General features: G+C 33.4%; 1 protein-coding gene and 1 long non-coding RNA gene across 2 annotated transcripts; one reads left to right on the plus strand and one right to left on the minus strand.

The window, feature by feature from the left end:
• The first annotated feature begins 743 nt into the window (after positions 1-743).
• On the plus strand, positions 744-5,086 carry LOC134271450 (uncharacterized). Its single transcript, XM_062753646.1, has 6 exons — positions 744-874; positions 1,745-1,856; positions 2,125-2,208; positions 2,769-2,962; positions 3,262-3,342; positions 3,979-5,086. The coding sequence occupies exons 1-6, from the start codon at positions 772-774 to the stop codon at positions 4,116-4,118; spliced, it is 714 nt and encodes a 237-aa protein (XP_062609630.1). The 5' UTR covers positions 744-771; the 3' UTR covers positions 4,119-5,086.
• Positions 5,087-11,392: 6,306 nt separating this feature from the next.
• Positions 11,393-13,210, minus strand: LOC134271464 (uncharacterized). The gene is made up of 3 exons (XR_009993027.1): positions 12,484-13,210; positions 12,145-12,248; positions 11,393-11,926 (listed from the first exon to the last, which is right to left on the minus strand). It is a non-coding gene; the product is annotated as an uncharacterized LOC134271464 (long non-coding RNA).
• Between the last annotated feature and the right edge of the window lie 4,715 nt (positions 13,211-17,925).

Genomic DNA, 17,925 nt, shown 5'->3' on the forward strand with positions numbered 1-17,925 from the left:
TGGGGTGGGATTACAATAGGTATTACAAAGGGGAAATCTGGTATAGAATCATCGTCTCAAGCCACGGTCCGGAATCCAGAATAGAAGAGGATCGTACATTTTGGCCGTGGTTTGCGACGATGGTAAAGAATGTAGCATGACCAAAGTTACTCAGGTGAGCGATTTGGTCCTCTAAGTGTCTCGGGTTGGATAAAAGAGCGACATCGCTCACAGCCAGAGGATAAAACTAGTGTTTACCAAGTTATTTATTCAACTCGATCTAAAACAAACCATCTCCGGCCTTTCCGTAAAAGGTCGGAAAAACCTTGTTTTGATTACCGCTCGCCGAAAAGGTCCGAGAAGTTGCGATTGAGGAGACATCCAATCGATTTATAAGACCTAGTCTATTTATAGATATGACAGGTGCGTGACTCAGGTTTGTTTGTAAACATTACACACAATGGCCAGACTGGCAGTTTCTACATGATTGTTTAATATCATGGCTATAAAAAGACACCTTAGCAGTATGATTATTTATTTTGTCCATTTACGTTATTCAAATGTTGACTCATAAAAAAGTTTTTAAAATTTCTCCCTAAATCGGCTTATATATAAATGTTGATGTTTTATGATTTAGTTTAAAGGCAGATATAACGGGGAAGGAATATACACGTGTTTGGGATATAGAGTTCTATCTTCATTTTTGTTGTTGTTTTTGTTGATTATTTTCTTGGTGATCCAGAGCTAGCAATCTTAATATTTCTATCGATTAAAGGATTAATTGTGCATAAAATGCAGAAAGCATCTAAATGTACCCACAGGACGTGTGAGCACTGCAAAAACCAACCAAATCCCCCGACATATTCAGAAGATGAATACGACTTCTTGGCGAAAGGTTTGTACAATGCATTTTAGCATTGGATATATTTCAAAAACTATGTAAATTTTGTTAAGTTATTTCTTTTTTTCTTTTGGTTGAATGCGAAAGAGAATATTGAGCAAATATTATAATTTTTTTTAAACTTTTATATCATGTTCGTTTTAATTTTCATAGGCGAAACCAAATTGTAAGTGGGGAGGTGGGGGCTAAAAAGTACGAGGGGTTAAACCAAATTTATTTCACACGCCTATTTTTATGTCAATCAGCACTTAAAAATGTATAGGAGGCTAAGCCCCCAGCCTCCGATTCGAACCCTATGGTTAATTTTCAAGAATCCCTGTCTACTCGAATGTACGAGCGTATGCAAAAGTTAGTTAAGCGCAACAGAATATTTGGCAACTTTTGAGGACAATGATTTACTTAATACCATTTTTATTTCGTAAAAATATAAATTAGATCTTGATTTGAAAACCTTAACATATTTCAAAGTCATGTCAACAGTAATTTTCTTCTTACTGATTTTTAAAAACACTTATTATTCAAAGTAGAATAATGAGCACACAAGATCCTGTTCTAAAAATATAATGATCTGATCTCCTGACAATGGTTGACGATTTTTTATATTGGTAGACAGTTTTTTCTAATAGGGTGATGATTCCTTTAATAATTAATATTTCTTACAGTTGTGCTGATTGGATGATGATTCCTTTTATATTTGTTACAGTTTTACTGATTGGATGACGATTTGGTTTATATTTGTTACAATTTTGCTGATTGGGTGATGATTTCATTTATATTTGTAACAGTTGTGCTGATTTGGTGACGATTCCTTTTATATATTGTAACAGTTGTGCTGATTGGGTGACGATTCCTTTTTTGTTACAGTTGTTCTGATTGGCGACAGCGGTGTTGGTAAGAGTAATCTTTTGTCAAGATACACCAGAAATGAGTTCAGTCTAGAGAGCAAGACTACGATTGGAGTAGAATTCGCCACCAGGTAGGAACTCTTCAGTGAGTGGAGGGGGGGATTTAAATTTTTGAATGAATGAATTTTTCTCCCGAATAAAACTTTTTTAATTATATATTTGCTGTAAAAAGTTATTAATTACGTGATATTTTTATAGATTCAGATTTTAAAATTGAACTAAAATCATTATGAATAAAATTAACTATAATCATATTATGTGTAAAATCATCGAATTAAATATGCTCTTGATCTGATGTTTTAGGAGTTTCACATTAATGCTCTTGATCTGATGTTTTAGGAGTGTACACATTAATGGTCAAACGCTGAAAGCACAGATCTGGGACACCGCGGGGCAGGACAGATACAGAGCCATTACTAACGCGTAAGTACACAGAAATCTATTGCGTAAGTACACAGGTACACAGAAATCTAATGTGTAAGTACACAGAAAATACAAAGAAATCTACAGTAATGCGTAAGTAGTAGTACACGGAAAATACAAAAAAAAAAAAAAAAAAAAAAAAAAAAACAACAAAAACAACTAATGCGAAAGTACACATAAAAACTAATGCGTAAGTGTACATGTACTCAGAAATATAATGCTGAAGTACATAGGAAACTAATGTGTAATTACACAGAAAACTAATGTGTAATTACACAGAAAACTAATGTGTAATTTCACAGAAAACTAATGTGTAATTACACAGAAAACTTATGCTTAACACAATAATGAATACAGAGACCAATTAAAGTGCCTTATTACACAGAAAACAAATGAATTGTGTAAAAATTAAAATACAAGAAAAATTTCGCATAGAATGTAATATCAATACATCGTAAGATACATCATAAACAAACTTCAACAAAACAGACATTTAAAATAATTTTCAAACCCCTTTTTAAGCAAATGCATATATAGAAATATATTTATTTTAATTGCAGATACTACAGAAAAGCTGTCGGCGTCGTGATGGTTTACGATATTGCAAAACGGGTGACATTTGATAATTTAGATAAATGGCTGAAGGAAGTGCGTGACTTTACCGATGATGACGTCATTTTAATGTTGGTAGGAAATAAAACGGATTTACGTCATTTGCGTGCTGTGTCGTCACATGAAGGTCAGCAGTATGCAGGTAATTTAAAGACCAAATGTTTACCATTTATTATAGCAAAATAAGAAAAGCATTACTTTGTATTGAAATACTCGTAATCCATGAAAAGTCCTTTTTAGGCATTTGCGGTGTCTATACTCTTGATAGATATATATATTTCAGTGATAAATTATCACAGAGTTGTTTATTTTCCATTTCAGATTTCTTTTTGTTTAGTGAAACAGAAAGTTTAAATTGGATTTTATTTTTAAACCGTATAGTTATTTTATCTTCTATGTTTTCGTATTGTTTTTGAATACAACTCACTTGTGTCACTTCAGAGAAAAATAGAATGTCTTTTATCGAGACATCGGCTTTAGACACTACACACGTGGAGACCGCATTCCAGACAATTTTATCAGGTGAATAACATTTATTTACCTTCTTCAATAATTGTAGCATTCATGATTCAATGATGTTGCCATAATTGTAATACAGTTTTTATTCTATATACAATGTTTATGAATAATTGCATGTCATTTGTAGTATTTATTTATCCCCATACCATATATGTTCCCTTAAACGACAATTTTTTTAAAAAACACCACCTAAATTATTTACAAAATCAAATGAAGTGCTTGGGCCTATACATTCACGTATTTCTTCAGAAAAAAGCATTTTTCTCTTTAAAAAAATATTTCTGATACCCCAAAAGTGAACAACAAATATGTTTTTTGACAATAAATGAGGCCTTATTTTCAACGTTTTAAAAATATTATTTCATAAAAGTACTTGATTTTATTAAGTTAATTTTCCGGAGTTATCTTTCGTTGTTCACCCTTACGATTTTCAATAAAAAATATTTTTTTAAATATATATAAATTCTTTTTGTTTTCGAAAATTTTGAATGAAAAATAAAAAAAGAGCGATTTCCTTATATTTCAATTTTTAAGTAAAGTAGTTCATTACAGGGTTTCTACATCGGTTTTAAAAATTAATTCCTGAATCACCAAAAAGTAACTATTAATGATTAATAATTGTTTAATTATAATTTTCAGAAATCTACTCCCTGGTTTCCCAAAAAGGCATAAAGGACGATACAGGTGGTTTCACACTCACCAGTGAGCTACAGTCGTATGACGTCACAGAGACTGAAAACGAGAAGGACGGAAAGAGAAAGTGTTGTACTATCATGTGACACACTGTTTGTTACCCTGTAACATACAGCAGTTATCACGTGACATGGAGTACATTGTCATGTGACATAAGGCATGTCATCACGTGACCGGCATTACAATGACCACCATTTGTTTTCATTTCACATGCTGACTTGTGTGCGTCCAAGATCACAGTGGCTACTTAAAGAAATACTAATATCAAATCCAGCATATCTGTAGCAAGCTTTGAATTTACCTCTTACCATGAAATGTATTTTCTCTGCATATCTTAAAAATCAATTTCTGCTTTACTCCTTCTAAATTAATGTTAACATCATATTTGTGTGTGATCTCTCTTTATTTGTGCGTAAGCTCGCCCAAGACCCACCATATATTCTTGTATAAGTTCATATCCATGACAATCCTAAAAGCTGCCTTGTATTTAATAATAAGTTATATTTTATATGTTCTTGATGTGTACTGACTTAAATCATGAATCCTTAAACAGTAAGAGCTTTGTTTGCTGCTTCTGAAAATTCCGCATTGCTTTTAAATCTTGACATGCATTTCCATTTACAAATAACTATTTTCCATCTTTTAATTAACCTTCGTTCAATCCGACACACTGTTTATTCCTGCATTTGTGTCAATGTGCCTTATGGATTAGACAGGTTTCACTAGACTTTCCCTTTCTGATAGGCTTAAATGAATGATTGGCACAGATATGTTTTACAACATTGCTTTATTTGTTAGCTTTTCAGTGTGTGAGCGATAAACTGCATGACTGTGTTCATTGAAAATATGTAAACATTTTTTTTTATAGATAATGTTTAGTTCTAAATGAAGAAATTCCAAGAGTGAATTGCTGATAGAGCAAAAAATAAGATATGTATTCTTGAGGAAAGAGAAAAATCAGTATCATAATGCTTATTATGTATTTTTATTGCTTACAAATTAATGTACGTTATATGTTATAATGTTATGCAAATAAAAAAAATCCGGTGTTAAACTAGTGTATATTGTTAATGGAATTATATATCGTATATATTGATCACATCATTTTGGTTTTTCTTTTTAGTTTTTGTTACATTTAAAAAAAAATAAAAATCGTGTATTATATCGGATAGTATTTTTTTCTTTCAATGAAATATGTAGAAATAACAAAGAATAATCCAACTCCAAAGTCAATTAAACAATACAAAATACAGGTAGGAGAGGAGCAAACACGAAACTCCAAAAACTCTAAAACATCAGAGGTGGTCCATAAAACAATACAAAATATAGGTACGAGAGGAGCAAACACGGAACTCCAAAAACTCTAAAACATCAGAAATGGTCCTTAAAACAATACAAAATACAGGTAGGAGCGGAGCAAACATGGACCTCCAAAAAACTCCAAAACATTAGAGGTGGTCCATAAAACAATTCTACAAAATACAGGTAGGAGAGGAGGAAACACGGAACTCCAAAAACTCTAAAACATCAGAGGTGGTCCATAAAACAATACAAAATATAGGTACGAGAGGAGCAAACACGGAACTCCAAAAACTCTAAACATCAGAGGTGGTCCATAAAACAATACAAAATACAGGTAGGAGCAAACACGGAACTCCAAAAACTCTAAACATCAGAGGTGGTCCATAAAACAATACAAAATACAGGTACGAGAGGAGCAAACACGGAACTCCAAAAACTCTAAACATCAGAGGTGGTCCATAAAACAATACAAAATATAGGTACGAGAGGAGCAAACACGGAACTCCAAAAACTCTAAACATCAGAAATGGTCCTTAAAACAATACAAAATACAGGTAGGAGCGGAGCAAACATGGACCTCCAAAAAACTCCAAAACATTAGAGGTGGTCCATAAAACAATTCTACAAAATACAGGTAGGAGAGGAGGAAACACGGAACTCCAAAACATCAGAGGTGGTCCATAAAACAATACAAAATACAGGTAGGAGAGGAGCAAACACGAAACTCCAAAAACTCTAAAACATCAGAGGTGGTCCATAAACAATACAAAATACAGGTAGGAGAGGAGCAAACACGGAAATCTAAATACTCCAAAAAATCAGAGCTTGGATCAGGTCCCATGGAGGAGTGAGCATCCCATGCTGACCGGTCACATCCACTGTGTGCTCATTGTTATAATCGGGAAATAACGGAATACAAGTACATGTATACTTAAACTTGTACAAAAACCACTAGAGTGACCATTATTTACAAATATTTTAGGCTGATGTGACGGAGTCCGTGATTGCTCTGCTCCTATTTTGATTTGTTTGATGGAGTTTTTACCTCCTATACTTTTCGTTATTTCCCTGTATATTTTTTATACAATATCAATAATTGGCATATACTTGATATATTTTTAATATTAGATTTATCGTAATAATCATTTTGATCGATCATATAAACATACTAAATATTCTATTACAAAAACTGGAATATCAATCTTTGTTTTTTCCCCAATATTACGAAAACATTAAAGTGGAAATATTTAATCTAGACCTCATGGTTTTTTAAATATGAGAGTTCTTGTCTTAAAGTGAAATGGAAATTGTGATTAGATATTGCAAATAGCAATGCTCGTATGTTAGAGTCCAATTTAATTTCTTTTATTTAGGAACGTACACAGTTTTAAAAATGATAAATAAGAACACATCCAAGTGAAAGTGATTATGAAAATAACGTATTTTGATTCAATACTAGTATTCATTGTAACTTACATTAATCTACACAACAAAAATAAAAAAAAAAGATCAAGCCACATTATAAATGTCAAAAATACTATGAATCTTATACATCTTTAAAAGAATAACACTAGGGAATAGTAAAAAAAAAAACCCGTATAAGAATATAGGGAAGACGAGTCATAAGTTAATAGGTAAGAAAGTCAGTAAGTCAGTAAATAAGTAAGTATAAGTGATTAGTTATAGTGATATGTTTTATAAGATGCAGTGAGAAACATTTAATATAGATCAAATATACAAACCTCCAGCCCTTGCACCTTCATGTTACTTTAATAAGATTACATAAAATTTTTTTTTTTTTTTTTTTTTTTTTTGTCAAGATCAAGGTCAAACATGGAGTAGGCACTTTCCAACTCCAGTGCAATTATTATGGTTCTTGGTTAATTGGATGATAAAGAGGAGGGGATTTGTGATCCTGTAACTGGATAAGTGATTTCTGGATGCTATTTCACAAGTATTAAGTGACATACAATGTGAGTTAAAAAGTTTTCTTTGTGTTTTCCAAGCTAGTCTATGAACCTCCATAATGAATCTCCATATTGATATCTACTCAGCTTGGCCTTACCATAGAATCATATTGAAAACAATCTAGACAACCCCTCCATAATTAACAAGAGGCCCACGGGCCTTATAGGTCACCTGAGCATCATGCAAAAACTTTCAAATGATTGAATTTGGTTCATGTTTTAAGCTAGATGCTATTGCATTCACGATTTTGAAAGAGGCACCAATGCTAATCATAACTATACACTTAGCAATTGTTTGGTTTGTTTACTTAATACCCATAAGCAGGGTAGGGGAACAAAAATGTATGTCAACTAATCAGTAATATTCAGCGATAATCAGCAGTGCTCCTACCACACATGAATCCCTGACCCTAGGTCTACACATTGCACAATTTTTGAAAAGGCACACTCGCTTATCAAAAATGTTTGATTTATACCAAGGAGCATATATCAAACAATTCATTTTCAGTATATAAGTAGAGCCCCCCCCCCCCCCAAATTTTGGTATCCCAGACCCAGGGGCCTTGAAATTCACAATTCTGGAAGAAGAGCCTATCATAGATATGTAAATAGTTCATCTGCTTATTACCCAGAAGTAGAGAAAAAGATTTTCATAGATGTAATGCATTTTCACTATATAATCAATAGAGCCCTGCCCTAACACCATAACCCCTGGGGCAATAAAATTCATAATTTATGTAGAGACACTCTTGCTCATCATAACTATGTCCTTAATTAGTTTATTTAATACTCAGAAGCAGAGAAGAAGATTTTCAAAGATTTAATGCATTTTCACTATATAATCAATACAGCCCCGGCCCTAACACCATAACCCCTGACCCTGGGGCCAAAAAATTCACAATTTTGGTAGAGGCACTCTTGCTCATCATAACTATGTACTTAATTAGTTTATTTGATACTAAGGAACAGAGAAGAAGATTTTCAAAGAAATAATGCATTTTCACTATATAATCAATACAGCCCAGCCCTAACATCATAACCCCTGACCCTGGGGCCAAAAAATTCACAATTTATGTAGAGACACTCTTGCTCATCATAATTATGTACTAAATTAGTTTATTTAATACTCAGGAACAGAGAAGAAGATTTTCAAAGAAATAATGCATTTTCACTATATGATCAATATGGCCCCACCCTAACACCAGAACCCCTGACCCAGGGGCCATGAATTTCACAATTTTGGTAGAGGACTCAATGCTGATTACAATCATACCAACAGTTTGACTGCTTGATGTCCAGGAGTAAAGAAGAAGATTTTTAGAGATTGCACTAATTTTAGTGGTTTTTGCCCCACCCCCCAGGCCCCAGGGGGGCAGGGACCACGAAATTCACAATTTTTGTTCCCCTTTACCCATAGATGCTTTATGTAAAAATTGGTTGAAATTGGTTCAGCGGTTTCAGAGAAGAAGCTGAAAATGTTTAAATGTTAACGCACGACGCACGACGCACGACGAACGACGGACGACGAACGACGACAGACGAAAACGGATAGCAATAGGTCACCTGAGTTTACTCAGGTGACCTAAAAATTAAAACAGGAATCTGCTTCTATTGAATCTTCAAAACTTTTCAAAATACAATATTTGGGATTATCAAAATGTCTCTCAACACTGGAAAGCCTAAGAACAAAAACTTTTCCTGAAGCAAAAGCATGGGCTAGGGCTCAGGTGCTAGAAAGGGTGGTCAATCTGCTGTATCCTCCATTGGACAAACTAAACAGCCTAGCAATAAGAGATTCAGGGAAGGGAGTGAGTCAGGCACATCCTCGGGAAACATCACATCAATTGATGACACTAACCAGGATCTATCCCAACTAAATTCCCTTCTTGATCACCTTACCAAGGATGAGGAGAGCACCAAGAAAGTAATCAACATCATTCTTGGAAAGCCGACAATCAATTCATGTATCAGTGAACATTTTATGTCAGAAATTACAGACATTCACAATGAAATGAGGGAACTGAAGAACAGGGTGGACAGCATGGAACAGTATTCTAGACGCACATGTCTAAAATTTTCAGGAATACCTGAGGAACAAGGTGAACATACAGACAATATTATCTTAAAAGTCTCTAATCAGTTTATCCTTCCCTCAGACAACCCATTGGAAATTCACCAAATCAGCAGATCACACAGAGTTGGCCCACCCAGGGATGATGGCGTTCCAAGGGATATTATTGTTCAGTTTTCTAGTTACCGTGACAGAGCACGAGTGTTTGGCAACAAAAGAAATCTGAAAAGCTTCAACCAGAATCCATCCAACAGATACAAGATCTTCATCAATGAAGCACTTACAAAAAAGCGAGCCCATCTCCTATTCGAGGCTAGGAAACTTGTAAAGAGCAGTGATCAGTTGGAAAATGCATGGACGTATGATGGAAAAATAATTGTTAAGACAATAGGGAAGAAAAAATTCACCATAGAGACCGAGGAGGGCTTCCGCAAGCTGCATACTTTCCTTGAGTCACCAAACGATCCCCTATCTCCTGAACTACATCAAGAGTTTGCACCACTTACCTCAACTCCTGCTAATGCTGCCTATAGGGACTAGACGTCTTACGTATGGACTCTTGCCGATCTGAATTTAATTCGACGGCCGTAAACGTTCTATTTCCTTGCCGCATACTTGGTGCAAATCTGTCACTTCTCCACGTGCAAAAACACTCAGGGTTTCTCGAGCGCTTGTGACACGATTACCAGTGCGCTTTACCAGGGGCAGACTAATCAACGAGATACATGACCAGGCCATGTATATAGCACACTGATTAGTTATTTAATCTGCCATATATTACATCGATATGGTTTTCATTTTTACTGTATATACATGTATTTATGTTGTATACCTTTTTCTTATTATGTTCATTTCATCTTCAACTTAGTTTTTTCAATTCGGTTCTTACCACTTCCCAGGGCTCAGTAGACTGCACTTTCAGTGTTTACTTGTATTACAAAGTGAAAGTTGTCAATTTTACAATGGTTGTGGCATTTTCTGATCATACCAACCTGATTTTTGATACAAATGACTAAGAGTGACATATATTATTTCCCACAACCATGTGCAAAACGATGTGTAAGGGATAGAATTATTCAAGGTATGTCCTTATATTATTACTTGGTAATCTATTATTTACTCATTATAGGAGGCATTGAAATCAATCCAGGTCCTACATTGAACTCCAATATAAAAATTATACATAATAATGTGTGTAGCATTCTCCCTAAAATTGACATTATATATAATGAACTATATGATTATGATATTGTTGCTATTACTGAAAGTCATTTAGACCAATCTATAACTGACAATGATATTGAACTTGAAGGATTTCAATCACCCGTTAGACTTGATCGTAACAGGTATGGGGGTGGTGTTATGATCTATGTTAAAAGTAACCTCAGTTTCAAGAAACGAGAAGATATCTTTACTTCAAATATTGAAATTATATGGATTGAGATTGAAAATGGTAATCATAAATTCTTAGTTGGTGTAATATATAGACCACCTAGTGCAAAAGCAGACTTTGTAAACCAACTTGCTCTATCTATAGAAAGTGCTTTGAATGCTGAATTACCAATATTTCTATTGGGTGATTTTAATTTTGATATGTTAGCTGATGGTAACAATGCATTTAAAAACATGTTGCAAAATTTTTCTTTATCAAATGTACCCGCACCTCAGATCTCCACATTTTTTCCTTATTCAAAATAAGGAAAAAATGCGGACGGGAGTATTTGGACTAATTTTCCGCATTCATTCCAGATTTTCTCCGTATTCAAATTTCCAGATTTTCTCCGTATTCAAAATATGGAGAAAATGTGGATGGGAGTATTTGGACTCTTTTTCCGTATTCCCTCCAGATTTCCGCATTTCCATATATACAAAATATGGAGGTATTTACTTGGTTGATAAAATGCGGAAATACGGAAATCTGGAGAAAATACGGAGTTAATCACATGGTTATAAAATGGCTAATAAAACCGCTACATGATGCATACATACATAAATATTTACAAAACCATCAACAATGTGCAAAATTATATACAATTTATTATATCATTATGAGAAAAAAACATATAAATGAATGAACAAAATTACACATTATGTTCATGAGCAATGTATTGGATCTTATATCTTTGACAAACAAATAGGAGCATGTATGGGAAAAAAAACTAGAACTCTTATTTAAGCCACAAGTTCATCATGGAAAAAATGTGGCATTTTTTAATATTCATATTAAATAAATGGAAATTTATTCATTCTATTTAAGCAAAAGTGGGAGTGAAATGTTCAACACTATTAGGTATTGGGGAAAAAATAACAATTGACATAGCATTGAATATTTACAAAACAAGAAAAAACTTTAGACATTTTTTATCAATCTGGATCACATTTGCCATTTTCTACCTGCATCCCTGATTCATATTTCTCACAATTCAATTTATATCTCAGGTCTGTGCTTTACACCCATCTGTCCAATAAAAATTTTCTTCAGACTTCTTTGTAATTTGTAAGTCTCTGCATGTTTAATTTCTTGCAGCAGCACTTGTGGTCGAATTGTCAAATCCTATCAATTAAAAAAAAGTTCTTAAATTATAATGGTGCAATATTAATAATATTTAAATTCATTGCTTTTATTCCTTTTAAAATCTTTTCATAAACACAAGTTTGGGTTCTTCAATTTAATATCAATTTGTTTAAAATATTATTTATAATAATGACAATCATAGTTGACTGTTTTTAATTAAACAAGCAATAAAAAAAGAAATAAAAGAATATATATACCTCAAACATAACCATCCATGGACCAAGCTTTAAGCCCGTTAAAATCGCAGTAAGTTGAATAAGCACTTATTCTTTTTCAGAAATCTCCTCCTCATGCACAGACGCTACCAAAAAAAAATGTATGGTAAATCATTGCTAGAGATTACAGCCCATGGCTCACCAAAATTAACACCTTTAATTGTGGTTAACCATAATAAAATTCTATGAGCTGATTGAAAGATTTGAATCATGGGCATATTGGCTGAAACGTACGTAGTCTGGTAGCTCAGTCCTAGGCCTAGAGTATTTATTTTCATCATCACAGTGACACACATGTTAAAAAAAATATGACTGACCTACCGCATATGAAATACGTGTATCTGCATCTTTTGGTTGATACAGCAATACGATCTCAGGCTGTCTGGTCAACAAACTTCTTCCTTTAGACAGAGCAGACGTTGCAACATGGAGGCCAAGGTTAAATTTTGGCGGTCTGTTGTTTAAATTAATTGATCACTGAGCCCGACTTTTTGAAACATTCTTCCGATCCCGATCAAATTGTACATAAAATTCAGGAGAAACAGAGAACTGCTGTTAACTCCAAGACAGTTTTTATGCACCCAAATTTTTTTGGGGCGCATATTGTTTTTGTCCTGTCTGTCTGTTTAGCTGTATGTCTGTCTGTTTGTTTGTCTGTTGTCAACTTTAACCTTCGCCATAACTTTTGAACCATGAGACTTAGAGACTTCATATTTGGTATGGATACTCCACTACAAAAACACTTTCAACTGACACCAAGGTCAATGACCTTATGACCTTGATTGTGACCTTTATGCTAAAAATAGCTTTTTCGAACTTTCGCCATAACTTCTGAACCGTGAGAGATAGAGACTTCATATTTGGTATGCATACTCCACTAATTAGGCACTTTCAACTGACACCAAGGTCTGTGACCTTGACTGTGACCTATATGCTAAAAATAGCTTTTTCGAACTTTCGCCATAACTTTAAAACCGTGAGAGATAGAGACTTCATATTTGGTATGCATACTCCACTAATTAGGCACCTTCAACTGACACCAAGATCAATGACCTTGTGACCTTGACTGTGACCTATGTGCTAAATATAGCTTTTTTCGAATTTTTGAACCATAGATGATAGAGACTTAATATTTGGTATGCATACTACACTAATAAAGTGCTTTCAAATAACACCAAGAACAATGATTGTGTGACCTTGACTGAGACCCATTTGCTAAAAATTGCTTTTTAGAACTTAATGTTGCCATCTTGTTCTTGATGAAAAAATTCTAAGTCCAGAGCTCCGTATATTTTCCGGATGAAAAATATTCTAAGTTAAGAGTTCAATATTTTTCCAGATGAAAAATAGACTAAGTCCAATTCTCCGTATTATTTCCGTTTATTTTCCGGATTATTTCCGTATATTTTCTGCTTTTCCGTATTGTTAATTTTCTCCGTATTTTTTTCCACATTTTTTCCATATTAAAATGAGGAAAAAATGCGGAATAATGCGGAAATCTGGAGATCTGAGGTGCGGGTTGTTACAAAACCAACAAATTTTTCAAGATCAAAAGGTACATGTATTGATCTTATTATTACCAATGCTGTTGAAAAAATAGAAACTGTAAATATCTTAACGCCTTTTTGTAGCACTCATAGTCCAGTTGGTGTTGATCTACATTTTAAAACATTCAAGCAACACTCATATAAAAGATACATAAGAAACTAACTACTCACAACTATGCACAGATTTGTTAAATGTTGATTGGGATAGAGAGGTATTTAATACACAGAATATCAATGACATATATGATAACTTTATGAATATATATAACCATTATGTTGACAAAAATATACCTAAAAAAGTAGTGACCATTAGACCATCAGATAAACCATTTATGACAAGTGCTATTAGATGTAAGATGCGACAAAGAAATAGAGTACATTATAAAGCAAAAGCAAATAATAATGAATATCAATGGAGTAGATACCGTCATTTATGGAATGAAGTAATAAGTATGGTACGTAAATCAAAACAAGTCTATAAAGAAAAAATTACCTCACAAATATTAGATAGATCAATACCACCTGGCAAATGGTGGCGAATTGTAAAGTCTATTACTAAATTTTCTAAAAAACAGACTAAACCCCCACCAATAAAATCCAATGGTAGAATTTATATACACCCAGTTGAAAAAGCTAATATAATTAATAAACACTTTGCAGAAATATCTCATATTGATGTCAGCACAGAATCCCAATTACCCCCTCAAGGGCCAGGTCCACCATATTCAATAAACACAATTCATATTACACCCCAAGAAGTGGAGGATCAATTACATAATATCAACCCATCTAAACCTCCAGGACCAGATGATATTTCTCCACAAATACTGAAAAATATAATTCCGTCTATCACTGCACCCCTAGCAAAATTGTTTAATGCATCATTAACCAGCAAACAGCTTCCCCATATATGGAAACTATCAAATATTACACCAGTTTATAAAAATAAAGGTAGTCCCGAAGAACCAGGAAACTACAGACCTATTGCTTTAACTAGTATTCTCTGTAAGATTATGGAAAAAATTATTTTCAAACATCTCCACAACTATATGATGGATCATAATCTTTTATCTAAGAATCAGTCTGGATTCCAACCTGGGGACTCCACTGTAAATCAGCTTCTAGAAATATACAATACTATTATAAGTAATTTAGACCAAGGCAAAGATGTAAGATTTGTTTTCTGTGATATATCAAAAGCATTTGATAAGGTCTGGCATAAGGGGTTATTATTTAAGCTTAAGCAGAATGGTGTTGTCGGAAATATATTGGAATGGATTGAAAACTATCTTACTGATCGTGAACAAAAAGTTTTATTAGAAGGGTACTCCTCAGTTAGAGAAAGTATAAATGCAGGCGTCCCACAAGGTTCGGTATTAGGACCATTCCTCTTTTTGATATATATTAATGACATAACTGAAAATTTAGAAAATCAAATTAGGTTATTTGCAGATGATACTTCTTTGTTTGTAATTGTAGACTCTGATACACAAGCCCCTGCTGTCTCTTTAATAAATGACTTGGAAAAAATTAAACAGTGGTCCAGACAATGGATGGTAGACTTTAACCCTAGCAAAACTGTAAATGTTAATTTTACCCGATCAAATAAAGCTCATCCACAAATCTCATTTGGTTATGTAAATAGTTACATAGAACAACAGCAAAGTCACTGCCACCTTGGACTTATACTACAATCCAATGGTGGTTGGTCAGAACATATATCCAAAATATATCATAAAGCATGTCAACGTTTAAATGTTCTTCGCACCCTTAAATACAAATTAAACAGAGATTCTCTCATTAGTATTTATATTGCTTTTATAAGGCCTATTTTAGAATATGGAAATGTAGTATGGGATAATTGCACACAGGAACAGAGTAATCTATTAGAGAGTGTGCAAATAGAGGCAGGGCGTATCATTACTGGGTTAAGACGCAATTCTTCAAAACAAAAATTGTATAATGAATTAGGATGGCAAACACTTAGTGAAAGAAGAACTAAACATAAGCTTACACTTATGTACAAAATACTTAATGATTATACACCTGAATATTTGCAAGAAATGGTCAATCAATGCCTACCTGTTTCACATAATTACGCGTTACGCAATAATTCGTATCACTTACCAATCACTAGAACAGTTGCATACTACAATAGTTTTTTACCATCTACAATTAAATTATGGACTGATTTGCCAGATAGCTTAAAATCTGTAACAAGTGTAGCAAAGTTTAAACAGTGTATGCAAAATAAAAATCTTGAAGATAAAACAAAATCCAAATTATACAATTATGGACAAAGAAAATTAAATATACTCCACTGTCAGTTGAGAAACTTCTCTAGTAATCTTAATGCAGACTTGTTTAATCATAATTTAGTTGATTCACCTAAATGCTTAAAATGTGGATATTGTTTTGAAGACTCTGTTCATTTTTTTCTTTCAATGCCCATGTTATGATTTTGCCAGGAACATTTTAATTACATACATGAGTGACCATGAAATACCAAGAGATGTCAATATTGTATTATCAGGTTATGATTGTCTATCTCTTAGAGAAAATATGTTATTCTTTGACCAAGTTCATAATTTTATAAAAAAACACTAAAAGATTTTAGTCTGAGCCTTCCTTTCCATATTCTTTATTACTTAATTTTTTGTTTGTTTGTTTTTTCCATCATTTTTCTCTTCTTTCTCACTTTTCTCTTAAGTTAATGTTATTGTTTTCTTTATGCATTTTTTCTCCTCAATTTTTCTTCAACTATGTATTCTTTATAATTCTCTTAATATTAATTTATAATACATGTTTTTTTGAACTTAAAATATGTACAGTAATTTAATTGTACCATGTGTACCTTGATCTCAAATGGAGAGAACTAATATAGGCCCTTGGCCTGCTGTTCAATCCATATTCATATTGTACTTTTTGTATATTATGAATAAAATACTTCTTAAACTAAAATATGTAAGTTTACATACTCATTAGGGTTAAAATAGCCCTAATGTTCCATATTATATAAGCCACGCATGTGATAAGTCTTACATAATGGTGAGGTAGACGAGGCATTTCATGATCAAAAATAGCATGAAAGGAATGATCTAACAACTAATATGAATTATGTCTGCTCAGTAAATATAGAGCCCGGCGAAAGGTTAATCATGCTTCCAAACCAGGCTATCTAGAACGGCTATATGTCAGATGTTTTGGTGATATATCTTGGAAAAGATCAACAAACCTAGTAGAGAAGGAAATTAACCCCGTTTTGTTCTCTTTTTTGTGACAGATTCATAAACATTGTCTTGAGCATAAAAAAACAAAACCAATAATTTTCCATACTTTACAATGCACAACTTCACGTCAGAGATCCATAGGGAGGATATGTATTTGTTGATCAAATGTATGGCGATAACGAACAGTATTCAAGCTCAAAAGTCCAAAAAACAAAACAGATCAGGAGCAGAGCAAACATAGGTCTCTAAAAAAACCAGAGGCGGGATAACGTGCCATGGAAGACTGAAAACCCCCTGCCGACCGGTCACACCCGCTGTGTGCTCCTTGTCATGATTGGGGAATAACGGAGAAGTTCGTCATAAATCTACTTTTTTTTTTCAACACAAAGTCCAAAGAACCTAAGATTGATAGGTCGTCAGGGGAAGTTCACTCCTCCGTGATCCCAGCTCCCTTGTTTTGGAGCTCCGTACGTGTTTCCTCTTCTCTTTGTATAGTTAAATGGAACTTTTATCTTGAATACTGTTCGTTTTTTTTCCATACGTTTCATAAAACATTGTCAAATTTTGGAATATTTGTTAATTGTTTCACACTTTTGCACTTTACGCTACCTTTTTGTACTATACACGCACTTAATGGGGCTGACTTATTTAAAATCACGATATTTACTTTCAATTGAAGATTTGTTCTTTTAATAAGACTAGAATGATTCCTTTTTCAATACCAACTTCCAGTAAAACGCAGAAAAGACTATAAATTTAGAGTATTTGGAATAATTAGATTTATTCCCTTTTCATGGATCCCTTTCCAGTTTTTCTTTTATTTTATATCAAATGCCAAGCAAATTAATTAATACAAGTGCATCGTTCTCTTTTTTGATGTCATTGTGTCTAATATTAATGGTTCCTTTGATCTGGTAAGAGAACGGGTTTAAATGTTTATAGAGTTCAAAGCTCTACTTAACAAGATTTTATTTCAATTCAATCCT

The sequence above is a fragment of the Saccostrea cucullata genome, unplaced genomic scaffold (genome assembly GCF_032062105.1).
Source record: "Saccostrea cucullata isolate Sc308-1 unplaced genomic scaffold, CSIRO_AGI_Scuc_v1 ctg1375, whole genome shotgun sequence".
Classification (NCBI taxonomy): domain Eukaryota; kingdom Metazoa; phylum Mollusca; class Bivalvia; order Ostreida; family Ostreidae; genus Saccostrea; species Saccostrea cuccullata.